The following is a 13,799-nucleotide window of genomic DNA, read 5'->3' as shown; positions in this document are numbered from 1 at the left end:
CTTCATCATTACTGTCGGCTTCCTCTTCCTGTAGTGCCTAAAGAGTATTTAAAAAAAATACAAACAGTTAACATCTTTTAACATTTGTGTGGGGAAATAATGCACGTACATATCTTATGACTGCATGCTTTCTTAAGCAGTAATTATGGTTTAGTCGTTGACAGAACTTGTATAACAAAGTCTATAATTTTCAGGGATTTAACAATGGGATTAGTTCACAAACTGAAATTTGCAGCAGTTCATGTGATTTCTCTTGATTCCATTTGGAGAGGCTGCAAAGAGGGCACTAAAGTGCAGAGGAGCAGTATTCAGTGACAGTAGCTACACATTAAACTACTAACGTGTGGAATTCCCAAAGCTGCTGCCGGTTACATGGAGCACTGATAGTGAAGGGCATTAGTTTCGGTGTGACTATTAATGCAGAATATTGGCCAATGTATATGGGTGATGTGGCTGTCGTAGCTGCCAAAATGGCTCTTTGTGCAAGCTGGTGAGGGTGCATGTTTGTGCGCCTTAGTGATGAAAGTGTTAAGGTTCTGGAGCGTTTCAGTTTTAAGTCTGGGGTTCTGAGTGATAGAGATTGAGATTGTAATGAACTGAGAGGTGCCTGAGGATATTGGTGCATTTGAAGAGATGTGGCATTTGAAGAAACACTCGTGGACCTTGACCACTCATGCAGTTATTGAATTTCTTGTGGCATTGCATCCAGGTCCTCTGAGCCTAGCTCTTGGTATTGACCTTCAGAGTATCCGCTCCCAATGCCTTTTCAAGTGTGCGGCCAGAAGCTCTTGCACAGTAAAATTCTATCCTAGCGTGACAGGATGTTTCATACTGCAACTGGTAATTCCTTTAAAGCTGTGCCAAATGTACAGCTTCCCACTGGTGCTGAATCTAAGCCAACATTTGAAGATTTTGTAATTGTAGAGCATTCAAGCATTTGTTTAAGACAAGATACACTTTGGAGAGGGGATGCTAGAAGGACTCAACCAGTCAAACAGCATCCATGGAAAGAGAAACCAGTCAATGTTCTAGCTTGGTGACCCTTATCAGACCTAGAAGGGATGTTGATTACACCAACTCTAAAAACCTAAATTTTACTGCTTGGAAAACAAGAACTGGAATAAAGAACTAGAGGGCATAGGTTGAAGGTGAGAGGGGAGGTACTTGTCGGAACCCGAGGGGCAACATTTTCACCGAGAGGGTGGTCAGTATATGGAACAAGCTGCCAGAGGAAGTGGTTGAGGCAGGTACATTAACAACAGCTAAAAGACATATGGACGAGTACATGGATAGGAAAAGTTTAGAAGGATATGGGCCAAATGAGCTTAGATGTGAATCTTGGTCAGCATAGACCAGTTGGGCCGATGGGCCTGTTTCTGTGCTGTATGACTCTAAAATGAATGGGGTGAGATGGAATATAGTGATGAGATCGCATGGAAGGTTTAAGCCTTTACCAGCAACAGAGGGATTTGTTTTCAGGTTTCTAACTTCTGATCAATCTGACATTTGTTCCAGATTAAGATGTTGGGTGAGTGGTGAATGGTGCTCACTCTAAATTGGATGAGTTGCTTTGGGATGCTATTTGGTCTTCAGAAGTCATAGTAAGTAGTCTCTGTGAGGTCTTATTATAGTCACAAGTTATGTGTTGATATCCAAGTTTTGGAGCTAGGATCTAGTGTCTACTGTAAAAGAAACCCACACCTTCCTCCTCATTTCCACATTCACTTGAGGGCTGGAAGCTCTACTCGGGTGTTAGGTCAGTGAGTTCTTTGTTCTGGACACCACGTTGAGTAATGAGCCAAGAACTGGTCAAAATGCAGAGAGACCCAGCGTTGCTGGTTTTCGCTGCCTAACATCTTTGAGACATTATTTCAAGATTCATCTTGACTATGAGGAAGTGTGGGGATGGATGTGGAGTGGTGTGTGGGCAGATAAAGTATTACCGCCGTAGCTGTGTGCAGCAGTGATTCACATGGGTTAATTTAGTTTCCTGGTTGTGGAGGCATGGGTTGCTAGAAGGAAGCCTTTTCAGTACAGCATTGTCCTATGGCCTTTCAATCAAGGGGAAAATAGCAACTGGGGTATAAGTTAAATGGTAAATCATACTGAATTAATGAATGAACTATTTCTCCCAAATGGAAGTGGTCGGTCTCCTACCAAACCCTTTGAAGTTAGAAAACTATTAAATCCCAGATTTTCATGTCTCTGTACTTTTCATGAGTGCATGTGTACAGAAGAAACCGTCCAGTGGCCAACCACAGAAGGAATAACCAGAAAATGAAAGATTTCTGACAATGTTGTTGGCTGTGCTACAAAGATAATTTTCCTCTTTTAATTCAAATTTTTTTAAAATGCGTATTCATTTTTGAGAATCTGGACTTTGCTGGCAAAGCCAGCATTCATTGCCCTTCTCTAATTGCCCTTGTAGGTGATAAGGAGCTGCCGCCCTGAACTGCTGCGGTCCTTCTGGTGAAGGTACTCCCACAGAGATGTTCAGTGGGGAATGCCAGGATTTGGATCCAGCAACAAATAAACATTGAGATATTTCTAAGACAAGTATGGTGTGTGATTTGGTGTGGAGCCTGCAGGTGGTGGAGTTGCCACCTTCCTGTTACCATTATCCCTTCCTGGTGGTAGAGGATTTGGGAGGTGTTGACGGAGAGGCCTCCGCGAGCAACAGAAGTGTATTTTGTCAAAATGATGCACACTGTAGCCACGGTGAATCGATAGTGGAGGGAATTTGGGGAGGATAAATGCCGATCAAGTGGACTGCACTGCCTGTATGATGTCAAGCTTCTTCAGTATGGTTGGTGCTGCTCTTGTTCAAGAAAGTGGAGGGTATTCTGTCACACCCCCAACTTCTGTCTTGTAGATGGTGAAAAGGCCTTGATGTCGGGAGGTGAATCACTCGCTGCAGGATACCCAGTCACTGACCTGCTCTTTTAGCCACAGTAGTTCTGTGGCTGGTCCAATTAAATTTCTGGTTACTGCTGACTCCCCAGGACATTGGTGGAGGAGCTCGATGATGATGGTGCCATTGTATGTTAAGGGTAACTGCTTGGACACTTTTTAGACATGGTCATTGCCAAGCACTTTTGTGGCTTGAGCATTACTTTGCTACTTACCAGCTCAAGACTGAATGTTGTCCAGGTCTTGGTGCATGTGGGTTACTTTATTTGCTGGGGAATTGGGAATGGAATTGAACATTGTGCAAAGGTCCCCACTTCTGGCCTTGTGCTGAAGAAAAGGTCACTGATGAAGAAGGTAAATAGTCCAAGGAGGTCTCGTGTAGTGATGTCCTGGGGTTGGGATGATTGACGAGCATGACCATCTCCCATAATCAGCCCAGCTGTGGTTTCGTTTTTACTCATGCTCTCTGTCTTTCTCCCTATCTCGTGCTCTCATTGGAAGACATGCCCAGCCTGACCTGCTGGGCATGTCCTTCTGCTCTGAATTTTGCAACTACTACATTCTTTGATTCATGTTCTTTTGTCTGTGTTCTTGCTCCCTGGCTATTACCATTCTCTCAATGAGCAGACAACCGTGTTTACAGCTTATCCCCATGATTACCCTGGTTTTACCCTATCAGAGACATCCCACCGCTCCCCCACCCTCCCTGCTGTTTTACAAGCTGCTTTTGTCCCTTCAGTTCTGATGAAGGATCTCTGGCCTGAACCATTAACTCTGTTTTTCTTCCCACAGCTGTGGCCTGACCTGCTGAGTATTTCCAGCACTTTCTGTTTTTGTTTTGACCATCTCTCTTCTTATGAGGATGATGCTTTGTAACTTGAGAGAGAAGTACAGACCTGAATGAGCTGGTTGTTTAAATCAGTGCACCACAATGAATGTCTGTTAAGGCAAACATATCAAAAATGGAATGACTTGCAAAGGATCAGATGGTACAGGCTGAATTGAGTCTAAACTGAATGCTTCTGCTCCCATTGAATTTAGGAGGCTTTTCAAGCAGCAAAAATGGCATTCCGACAATTCAAACTGCGAGTACGGAAAACATTATCGCCTTCATACCTTGGGCCAGAGTCGCTGGATGACAATGTGATGGATTACATCATTCGCAACCTGGATCTCTATGATGTCCAGTCTAGCATTGATGTATGTATCAATAAAGGATGTGTCAGTTTTACTGTAGGTGCTAGTTTTTACTGTTGATTCCATTAATTACATGTATGTGTTTTATTATACAAGATAAATTGGTTTAGTTGAATAATTTATGCCAACCAAATACTGAAGCTAAAAACTGAACCCAGAATTTCTGAACCTATCTCACACTATTTGTGTTTTTGATACTTATATAATATTAGAATTCGTGTAGATTAGAAAAACTTCAGGATTTGCAGAGACATACTCTTATTCTTTTGCAATGCTGATCTTACCACATCAGCACGGTTTAAAGTCAGAATGACTGGTGAGCAAAAACTAGGATGGAAGTAATAGTTAATTTGTGTACATTAAATGCATACATCCAATGTTTTTCTTCACTACATTTATAAGATGTTAATTGTCCCATTAGAAATGAGAAGACCAAGTATTGGGTTCATTAGGCATTCACATAAACCACCAGTGTTAAGATTTAGTGGCCTATAAATCCATCTGTGTCTTTAATGGTGCACTAAAGTGGTTGTGCAATGTGCCCATGTCTGTTTTGACATAGACCTGCTGCACAATTGTTCAGTGCCAGAGGCCCAAGGTATCAGGGTTACTATTTAACAGTTCACATTCTTGCACCTCCAGGAATGGGAAAGACATCCAGAAAGTGGGGTTGGGAAGGTGCCTGAGGAGAAGGTTGTGATTGGAGCTTGAATTAGGCCTTGAATCATGTTCATGCTGGAAGATCCATTGAGATCATGAGTGGGTGGGCGTCAGCACTGTGCAATCAATAGGGAGCCTAAGGAGAGCAGGTAACTTGAATCAAGTAAAGGGGTTCCAACTGGGTCAGATTACTGGTGCTAGGCTGAAACTTGGTCCAGGAGGAGGCAGCACTCTAATGCAAGGTTGGTCCAGGAGTGACCAACAACTAATGCTACATGGAATAATGTATTCTAATGTCCTGGTAGTAAGCATTCTTGCTTTTCCTGATCAAAATGGAATTCTGAAAAAGGCACAAACTGTGGAGCAAGCAGTTCCCACCTGCATTCCATTGTCTGGGATACCTTTTCAATTTTAATTGAATCCCCAGCTCCACATGGTAAGACACTCTGGCACCCCAATATTTGCTGCCATACTAGGAGACACTGGTTCCCCATTCTTCAATAATTGACTCAGCATTGTGCACAACTATCTTATTTCATACATTGTAGTGAGATTAATTTCAGGGTGAGGGTTCTTGATGTATAACAACAATACAATATAATCACATGCACACTTTTTATTGTCACCATTTACAAAACCACGTTGACATTGTTTTATGATAATCTAAGTCAGGACTAAATGCTGGCCAATTGCCATCTTTCAACTAAGATTTTTTCATGTACTGAATAAAATTTGGATATTGGAGCATGCACGCCATTTAAAATATTTTCAATTTAACTTGTTCTTTGAAATGACCACTAATGTCCTTCCTTTTTAGCAGTAGGCTCTGAACTCTATCTTATTGCAATGACTTTTCTAAAATTACAAGTCAGCCAATGACTCTGACTGGTCTACAGAGTTGAACATGTCAACTGTATCTTGTTGTGATATAAGAGACAAACAATTCATCAGTAACTTGTGAGACTTTTATATCGGATTGGACATGTTTTGCTGCAGGACAGCCCATTTAAAAAGATCAACTTGTATTTCAACAGGATGTGATCCGTAGCATTAGCGTCCATCCAAAGATCTCCATCCTGCCCGAAGTTGACTTTATATTGATCAGCAGTTTTATCCGTGAAATTTGTCGTGTAGCCTTTGCCATGCAGACACTGGAGCCCCCACTTGACATAGCCTTCACGGCGGATGGTGAACTCTTCAATGAGAATAAGTAAGAGTGCCTTCCATTGTATCACAACAGGAGCAAACTCTAATATAGCATTTTTATTGAAGTGAAACATCCCAAAGTGATTCATGGGAGCATTGCTGAATTTAAAAATTCACACCCAGCTATACAAGGAGATATGAGGACAGATGGTCACAAATTTGTTCAGAGATCGAATTTAAGGAGTAGAGAGTTATTGAGATAGGCGTTTGGGAAAGAATCCTTGAGCTGAGAGTGATGATAATTGAAAATCAGAGCAATAATGGTGGAGCCATTAAATATAGTAATGAACAAGAGTTCAGAATTGGTGGAGAGCAGGTATTTGAAGTGTACTTGAGGTGGTTGCAGAGATGGGGAGGGGCTAAGGCCATTTGAAAACAGAAGTTTAAAATCTGAGACCGTACTTCACTCTGAGGTAATGTAAGTTAAGGGACAATGAGTGATGGGTGAAAGAGACTCAGTACGAGTTTAGACAGCAGATTTTCAGATGATCCAGTTTCTAGGAAGTAGAATGAGCAGGGGCTTCAGAGTCTACTGGTATTATCTGTTCTATAAGTAACAAAGGCATCGTTGAAGGTTTTAGCAGCAAATAGCAGTAAATGGATATAAGTAGGGTCCAAAGCTCAACTTGGATCAAATGTGACATCTAGGGAATAACCAGTCCGGTTCAGTTGGGACGGTTGCTGTGAAGAGGGTGGAGTAAGTGACTAGTGGACACGAGTTGCAATTCTCATCAATATTCCCAGTATTCAGTTGGAGGATACTTTTGCTCATTCAGTGTTCAAGAGTTTTGTGATGTAAGAAACATTGAAGGGGCTGGAACAACTGTTGAAGTAAAGATGTGTTTAATCAGTGTGCGTGTGGAAGTTGATGATTTGAGCAATGATTATACCATTATGTTTATAGTGAGGATACTGGTATTGCCTCCCACACACCTGGAGAAAACATGATGAACAACCCACTATGAAACAAATTGGCTGCCAGTTTTCTCTTTGTTATAACAGTAGCCACGCTTTAAAAATACTTCATTGCTTGTAAAAGCAGTTCAGTAAGTTCTGAGGTTGTGTAAATAAATGGTCTTTTAAGCAAAGCCAGCATGTCAAACCAGACATGTGTTGTATTTATTGAGAGCCAGTGAATGTTGAAGATTCATAGGTCATGAATGATACCCTAATTTTGGGGAGGAAAAAGGCCTAGAAGTATGAGCATAATTTTAATTACATCAGAAACGGGGAACTCGTATAGTTTTGATTCACTGCCATTTTCTCGGTATTTGGTAAATTAATTGTGCTAAGTTAATACAGTTGGGAATTGTGACTAACTTGCAAATGGCAACAATCTGTCTTAAAACTTCAGTTTTTGGCTTTATGAATTAATGATCCTCCATCATATAGCCAGTGCTGTGATATTCCTTGGGCATCTTTTACATGTTTAGAGTTACAGGATAATCAGTGATACCTTTGAGCAAATTAACTGGTTACTGTTGACCCTTTAAGCTAGAAATCATTACTAGTGTTTGTAGTAGTCACAGGCTTTGTCGATTTATCTAGCCTTCCTTTATTTGCTGTTAAGTGTTAACCTATTTATTTCAAATTTGTAAGCATAATGTAAAAACAACAGACAAGAAAATATGAACACAAACTCTTCGACTTGTATTGCCAGCTTTTGTTACTAGGATCTTATTAAAGTCTAGAGCAAACAAAGAATCTAATTATCATGTTGCAATGATGCAAGGGAGAAGTGATATTGCAAAAAGACAACTCTAAAAGCTACTAATAACAGATTATGCCATGATATTACATGATTCGTATTATAGGTAAAGAGTGAATTCTATAGAAGATTTCTTATCTATTGATACTATTTGATGCATTCAAAAGTAAAATGTCACAGATGCTGTAGAGCTGAAATAAAAATGAAAAATGCTGGAAATATTCAGTAGAATATTTCCTTTCAGGTTGATGACATTTTGTCCGACCTGATTATTATGGAATCCATTGCACATCCATTTTGCTGCAGACTCTAATTAACATCTAAGTTATCAGCTTTATTTTCAATGTTGCTTAAAGGCTTCACATCTTTCCAAAATTAATTCATTATTCGCCTGTTCTTCCAGTATTTTTTTCCCACAAATCACGCTAGCATACTATGATAATAAATGTAAACCTTGCTAGGTCACTTTGAAATTACAAACATTATACAAAAGCAAGTCTATTGCTGTTATATTCTTTAAATTACACAACTGAGTGTATACCTAAAATTAGATCCACTAACAGTGCAAGAAATGAATAAAGTCTAAAAGCACTGGTCGGCAAACTTCACAAAGCTGCCTCGACTCTGACATTGATAGGCTGAGTGTGTGTTGGAAATCTTTCCATATAATGGTCTGATTCCGTGCTGAACATTCAGTCTGTTTCTGTCAGCCCATCTGTCGACACCAATGTTTGTGCTCCGCAGGAATCTCCACCCACAGTGTTTGCTTTTATCTAACCCTGTCAGCACATCCTTCTGCTTCTTTCTTCCTTGTGTGTTTAAGAGCAACTCAATAAGTGTCTCTGCTATCATTTGTGGTAGCAAGTTCGATATTCTAACCATTCAAACAGACAGGAATAGGCCACTCAGCCCCTTGAACCAGTTTGGTCTTTCAGTGAAATTAATAAGGTCTTGCATGGTAGACTGATCTGGAAGGCAAGATCGCATGAGATCCAGACTGAGCTAACTAATTGGATACAAAATTGGCTTGGTGAAAGGAATCAGAGGGTGGAGGGTTGTTTTTCAGACTGGGGGCCTGCGACCAGTGGTGTGCCACAGGGATCAGTGCTGAGTCCCTTGTTTGTCATCTATATTAATGATTTGAAAGAGAATGTAGTTAGCCTGGGTAGTAAGTTTGCAGATGACACCAAATTTGTGGTATAGTGGACAATAAAGAAGGTTATCTGAGATTACATAAGGATCTAGATCATCTGGGGAAAGTGGGCCAAGGAATGCCAGATGAAATTTAACTCGGACATGTGCAAAGTATTGCATTTTAGTTAGTTAAGCCAGGGCAGGGCTTGCACAGTTAATGATAGGGCCCTAGAGAGTGTTGTAGAACAGAGAGACCAAGGGGTACAAGTACATACTTCCCTGAAAATGGCAACACAGGTAGACAGAGTGGTGGAGAAGGCACTTGACACACTTGCCTTCAAAGTTGACTTTGAGTTTTTTGTCATATGCACAAGTACATGTGTGCACAGGTGCAATAAAAAAAAACTTACTTGCAGCAGCATCACTGACACACAGGATCAGATACACAACATTCACAAGAAAAACATAAATTATACAAGAACGAACACATTTAGAACAAAAAAATAAAAGTTCATTGAGTGCAAAGTGGTCATTGTGTTGCTGCACTAAGGTAGTGATTAGGGTTATGCAGGTTGGTTCAAGAACTGAATGGTTGTAGGGAAGTAGCTGTTCTTGAACCTGGTCGTGTGGGACTTCGGGCTTCTGTACCTCCTGCTCATTGGCTAGGCATTGGGACAAGAGTTGGGACATTACAACTGTACAGTTCGTTGGTGAGACCACACTTAGAGTATTGTATGCAGTTCTGGTCACCTAGCTTATAGAAAGGATGCCATTAAGCTGGAAAGGGTGCAGGAAAGATTCACAAAGATGTTGCGAGGACTGGAGGGCTTGAGTTGTAAGGAGAGGTTGGATAGGCCTGGGCTGTTTTCCCTGGAGTGTAGGATGCTGAGGGATGACCTTCTAGAGCTATATAAAATCATGAGGGGTGTAGATAAGGTGAAAGATCAGTCTTTTTCCCAGGGTAGGGGAGTCTAAAACTGGAGGGCATGGGTTTAAGGTGAGAGGGGGAAGATTTAAAGGGGACCTGAGGGGCAACTTTTTCACACAGGCAGTGGTGGGCATGTGGAAGGAGCTGCCAGAGGAAGTGGTAGAGGCAGGTACAATTATAAAATTTAAAAGATATTTGGACACATATATGGATAGAAAAGGTTTAGAGGGATGTGAGGCAAATGCAGGCAAACAGGACTAGCTCAGGTAGGCAAATTAGTCAGCATAGACAGGTTGGGCTGAAGGGCATATATCTATGCTGTATGGCTCTATGACTTTAATGGTTAAACAGTATTAACTTCATCCAACTAACTTGGGTCCATATATTTTGAAACAGACTCTTGTTATAGCTATGCCTCATTGAAATTGGTAAATTGGTTTATTATTGTCACATGTACTGAGGTATAGTGAAAAACTTTGTTTTGCATGCCATCCACACAGATCACTTCATTACAACAGTGCATTGAGGTAGTACAAGGTAAAGCAATAACAGAATGCAGAATAAAATATTACGGTTACAGAGAAAGTGCAGTGCAGATAGACAATAAAGTGCAAGGTGATAATGAAGGAGATTGTGAGGTCGAGAGTCCATCTTATTGTACTAGGGAACCATTCAATAGTCTTATAACAGTGAGATAGAAGCTGTCTTTGAGCCTGGTGGTAGTGCTTTCAGGTTTTTGTATCTTCTGCCCAATGGGAGGGGGAGAACAGCAAATGTCCAGGGTAGGTGGGGTCTTTGTCTACAGTAAAGCAGCCAACATAATCAGAGTCCGTGGAGGGGATGCTGGTTTCCATGATGTGGACACAGCTCAGCACAACTCTGCAGTTTATTGCGGTCATGGGTAGAGCAGTTGCCATACCAAGCCGTGATGCATCTGTATAGGATGCTTTCTATGGTGCATCAATTTAAAAAATTGGTGAGGGTCAAAGGGGACATGCCGAATTTCTTTAGCCTCTTGAAGTAGAGGCACTGGTGAGCTTTCTTGGCTGTAGTGTCCATGTGGTTGGACCAGGACAGGCTATTGATGTTCACTCCTAAGAACTTGAAGCTCTCGACCTCAGCACCATTGATGTAGACAGGAGCATGTGCACCACCCCCTTCCTGAAGTCAAAGACCAGCTCTTTTGTTTTGCTGAGATTGAGGGAAAGGTTGTTGTCATGATACCATGTCACTAAGCTCTCTATCTCCTTCTTGTACTCCGACTCATCGGTATTTGAGATACAGCCTACTATGGTGGTATCATCTGCAAACTTGTAGATGGAGTTAGAGCAGAATCTGGCCACGCAGTCATGAGTGTATAGGGAGTTGAGTAGGGGGCTGAGGACACAGCCTTGTGGGGCACCAGTGTTGAGAATAATTGTGGCGGAGATATCGCTGCCTATCCTCACTGATTGCAGTCTGCTGGTCAGGAAGTCAAGGATCTAGTTACAAAGGGAGGTATTAAGTCCCAGGTCTAGAACTCTGGAGATGAGTTTGCTTGGAATTATAGTATTGAAGGCAGAGCTGTAGTCAATAGACAATTGTCTAACTTGGGTCTCTTTACTGTCCAGATGCTCCAGAGATGAGTGTAGGGCCAGGGAGATGGCATCCGCCACAGACCTGTTTCAGCGGTAGGTGAATTGCAGTGGGTCGAGGTTGTCTGGCAGGCTGGAGTTAACGCGTGCCATAGCCAGCTTCTCGAAACACTTCATGATGGCGGATGTCAGAGCCACTGTGCAGTAGTCATTAAGGCATGTTACCTTGTTTTTCTTAGGTACCGGGATGATAGTGGTCTTCTTAAAGCAGGTGGGAACCTCAGATTGAAGCAGGGAGAGGTTAAAAATGTCTGCAAATACCCCCGCCAGCTGATCTGCACAGGATCTGAGAACACGGCCAGGGACACCATCCGGGCCAGATGCTTTCTGCGGGTTCACTCTCTGGAAGACTGATCTTGCGTCTGCAACAAAATCTAGCAATCTCAAAATGAAAATGACTGTGTAAAGTCACTTCTCCTGACTTCCATATTGTGTGTATTGGTGACAGGTTTATATTCCTGTTTGGTGCTGTTCTTCCCGCAAGGACCATCATCACCCCTCGAGTAACAATTTTTCTTGCCCCTCCCAGGTATCGCCGCAGCTATGACTCTGATTTTACTGCTCCCCTGGTGGTTTATCACATCTGGCCAGCCCTGGTAGAAAATGATACTGTTATTGCTAAGGGCGAAGCATTCACAAAGAGAGGAGCTCTGGTAAGTAGAGTAGTTGCTTGGTGAAGGACAGCCAAGTGTGGCTAGTAATTCCCATCCTTGCTTTCAAACCCCTTCATGCAGTTGCTGCTTCCTACCACTGGATCCTCCTCCATCCCTATGATTCTCCAGGATCAATAATCCAAACCTGGCCACTTCACACCATTAATTTCCTTTTGCTGCAATATTAGTAGCTGTGCTTTCAGCTGCCTGGGTCCTAAGCTCTAGAATTCTCTCCCTTAATTGTGGGACATTACTTCTTTGACCAAGCTTTTGGTCATCTGTACTAACGTCCCCATGTGTAGTTTGGGATCAATTTTTGTTTGAGAATACTTCCTGTGAACCACCTTGGAATATTTTATTGTATTAAATGGGCTACAGATCATTATTGCAGCCTTAGCCTTAATAAAGACTTGCAACATTTTTTTATATAAAACTTTCAGTGCAAGACTATTTTAAAGGTTTATTTCCTGAGAGTTTCCAGCCATCAGCTGGTAACTCCAGTTGGAGATGACCCAAATTGATAATTAGTTAACAATCAATGTTCTCAAATAGGTAACACTGTAGATAACAACATCTGGACTGACATTTTGTGTAAGGCACATGTGCTGCTATCTTGTTCCTCATTAACTCCATATTTTTCCATTATCTTGGTAGCAAGTAACTGGATTCAATTATTACTGCTTTCTTTCTAGATAAATTAAACCTGATGGTTGTTTGCTTCACAGTCATGATCTGATCCTGAAAAACAGATGTGAACTTTGTGTGCAGTACCTTTTATATAATAATAAAATTGGCTTTTTATAAATATTTTACCTTCTGCTATAACTCAGCAAGCCATGGTGAGGACGCTGCATTCCTAGTCTCTAAAATGATTTACTGGGGCTTTGCAACTGCTATCAGATATTCAGGCTGTTCTGAAGTTGTGGTCACTGCTATTTGAGTGGAGCAGATCTAAGATTCAAAGTAGCCTCTTGATGATGGCAGGAGAGAGACCTCACTCATTTAAAAGAAAATCCTTGCATATAAATTGGGAGAGTACTTTTGGGGGGAGGGACAAATTCTCCTTCAACCTTGCCTTCTCTTTGACAAGATTTCAATGGCACTGATATTCTACTTTGTTTGGGAGCTTTACTGAATTATACTCTGATAATGTGGAATGATAGAATTATTTCAAATGTATGGCAAGAGTCTACCTTTCTTGATAATCTTTCTGTATTTTTTATTGATTCAGTGGGCACCCAGTAAAAGCCGAAGCAGGAGTTCCAGTCCGGTTCGTTCTCGTTCCACCAGTCCAGCCCGTGGTCTGGTAGGTTATTTTGAAATGTGACTCCAAGTATACAACTTTAGATGCACAGGATTTAACCAAAGCCTAACAGATATAGTTAATGCATATTTGTGTGTGTTTCTTAAACGTAATTTCTTTTTATCCCATCTTTTGCTGCAGCAAATAGATGGTTTCCGCCATTACTTTTGATTGGATCTGTAAATCATACTGTGTGCAGGAAGCAAGTACAGATAACACAGTGACTTACAATTGGCCTGGTCAGAGTGTTCTGCTCTGCAGTGCAAGAATTAGTGGGGCAAATTCAATGAGAAACCAGAATCATGTGCCTATGATATTTCAAACAAGCCTTTTGTTGCTTTGTCTGGCATTCACTCCCTTAAACTATTATATGTCAGTTTAGTTTCCAGCTGAAACTGAACAACAAATGCAAATACTGGTCAGTTAAAAATCTTCATCTCAATTATTTACATTAACAACTAACCAG

The 13,799-nt window shown here is 41.3% G+C and overlaps 1 protein-coding gene across 1 annotated transcript in view; it reads left to right on the top strand.

Annotated features, from left to right (window-relative positions):
- The window catches only part of spata18 (spermatogenesis associated 18), a 47,318-nt gene that overhangs the window by 26,062 nt on the left and 7,457 nt on the right, over positions 1-13,799 (top strand). Inside the window, exons 8-11 of the mRNA XM_052035921.1 lie at positions 3,952-4,110; positions 5,802-5,977; positions 11,907-12,030; positions 13,262-13,336. Of these exons, the coding sequence (XP_051891881.1) occupies positions 3,952-4,110; positions 5,802-5,977; positions 11,907-12,030; positions 13,262-13,336 (534 nt within the window). The remainder of the gene's footprint in view (positions 1-3,951; positions 4,111-5,801; positions 5,978-11,906; positions 12,031-13,261; positions 13,337-13,799) is intronic.

The sequence above is a fragment of the Pristis pectinata genome, chromosome 2 (assembly GCF_009764475.1).
Source record: "Pristis pectinata isolate sPriPec2 chromosome 2, sPriPec2.1.pri, whole genome shotgun sequence".
Taxonomy (NCBI): Eukaryota; Metazoa; Chordata; class Chondrichthyes; order Rhinopristiformes; family Pristidae; genus Pristis; species Pristis pectinata.
Note: the sequence above shows the minus strand (reverse complement) of the source record. Positions and strands in the feature narration are given on the sequence as shown.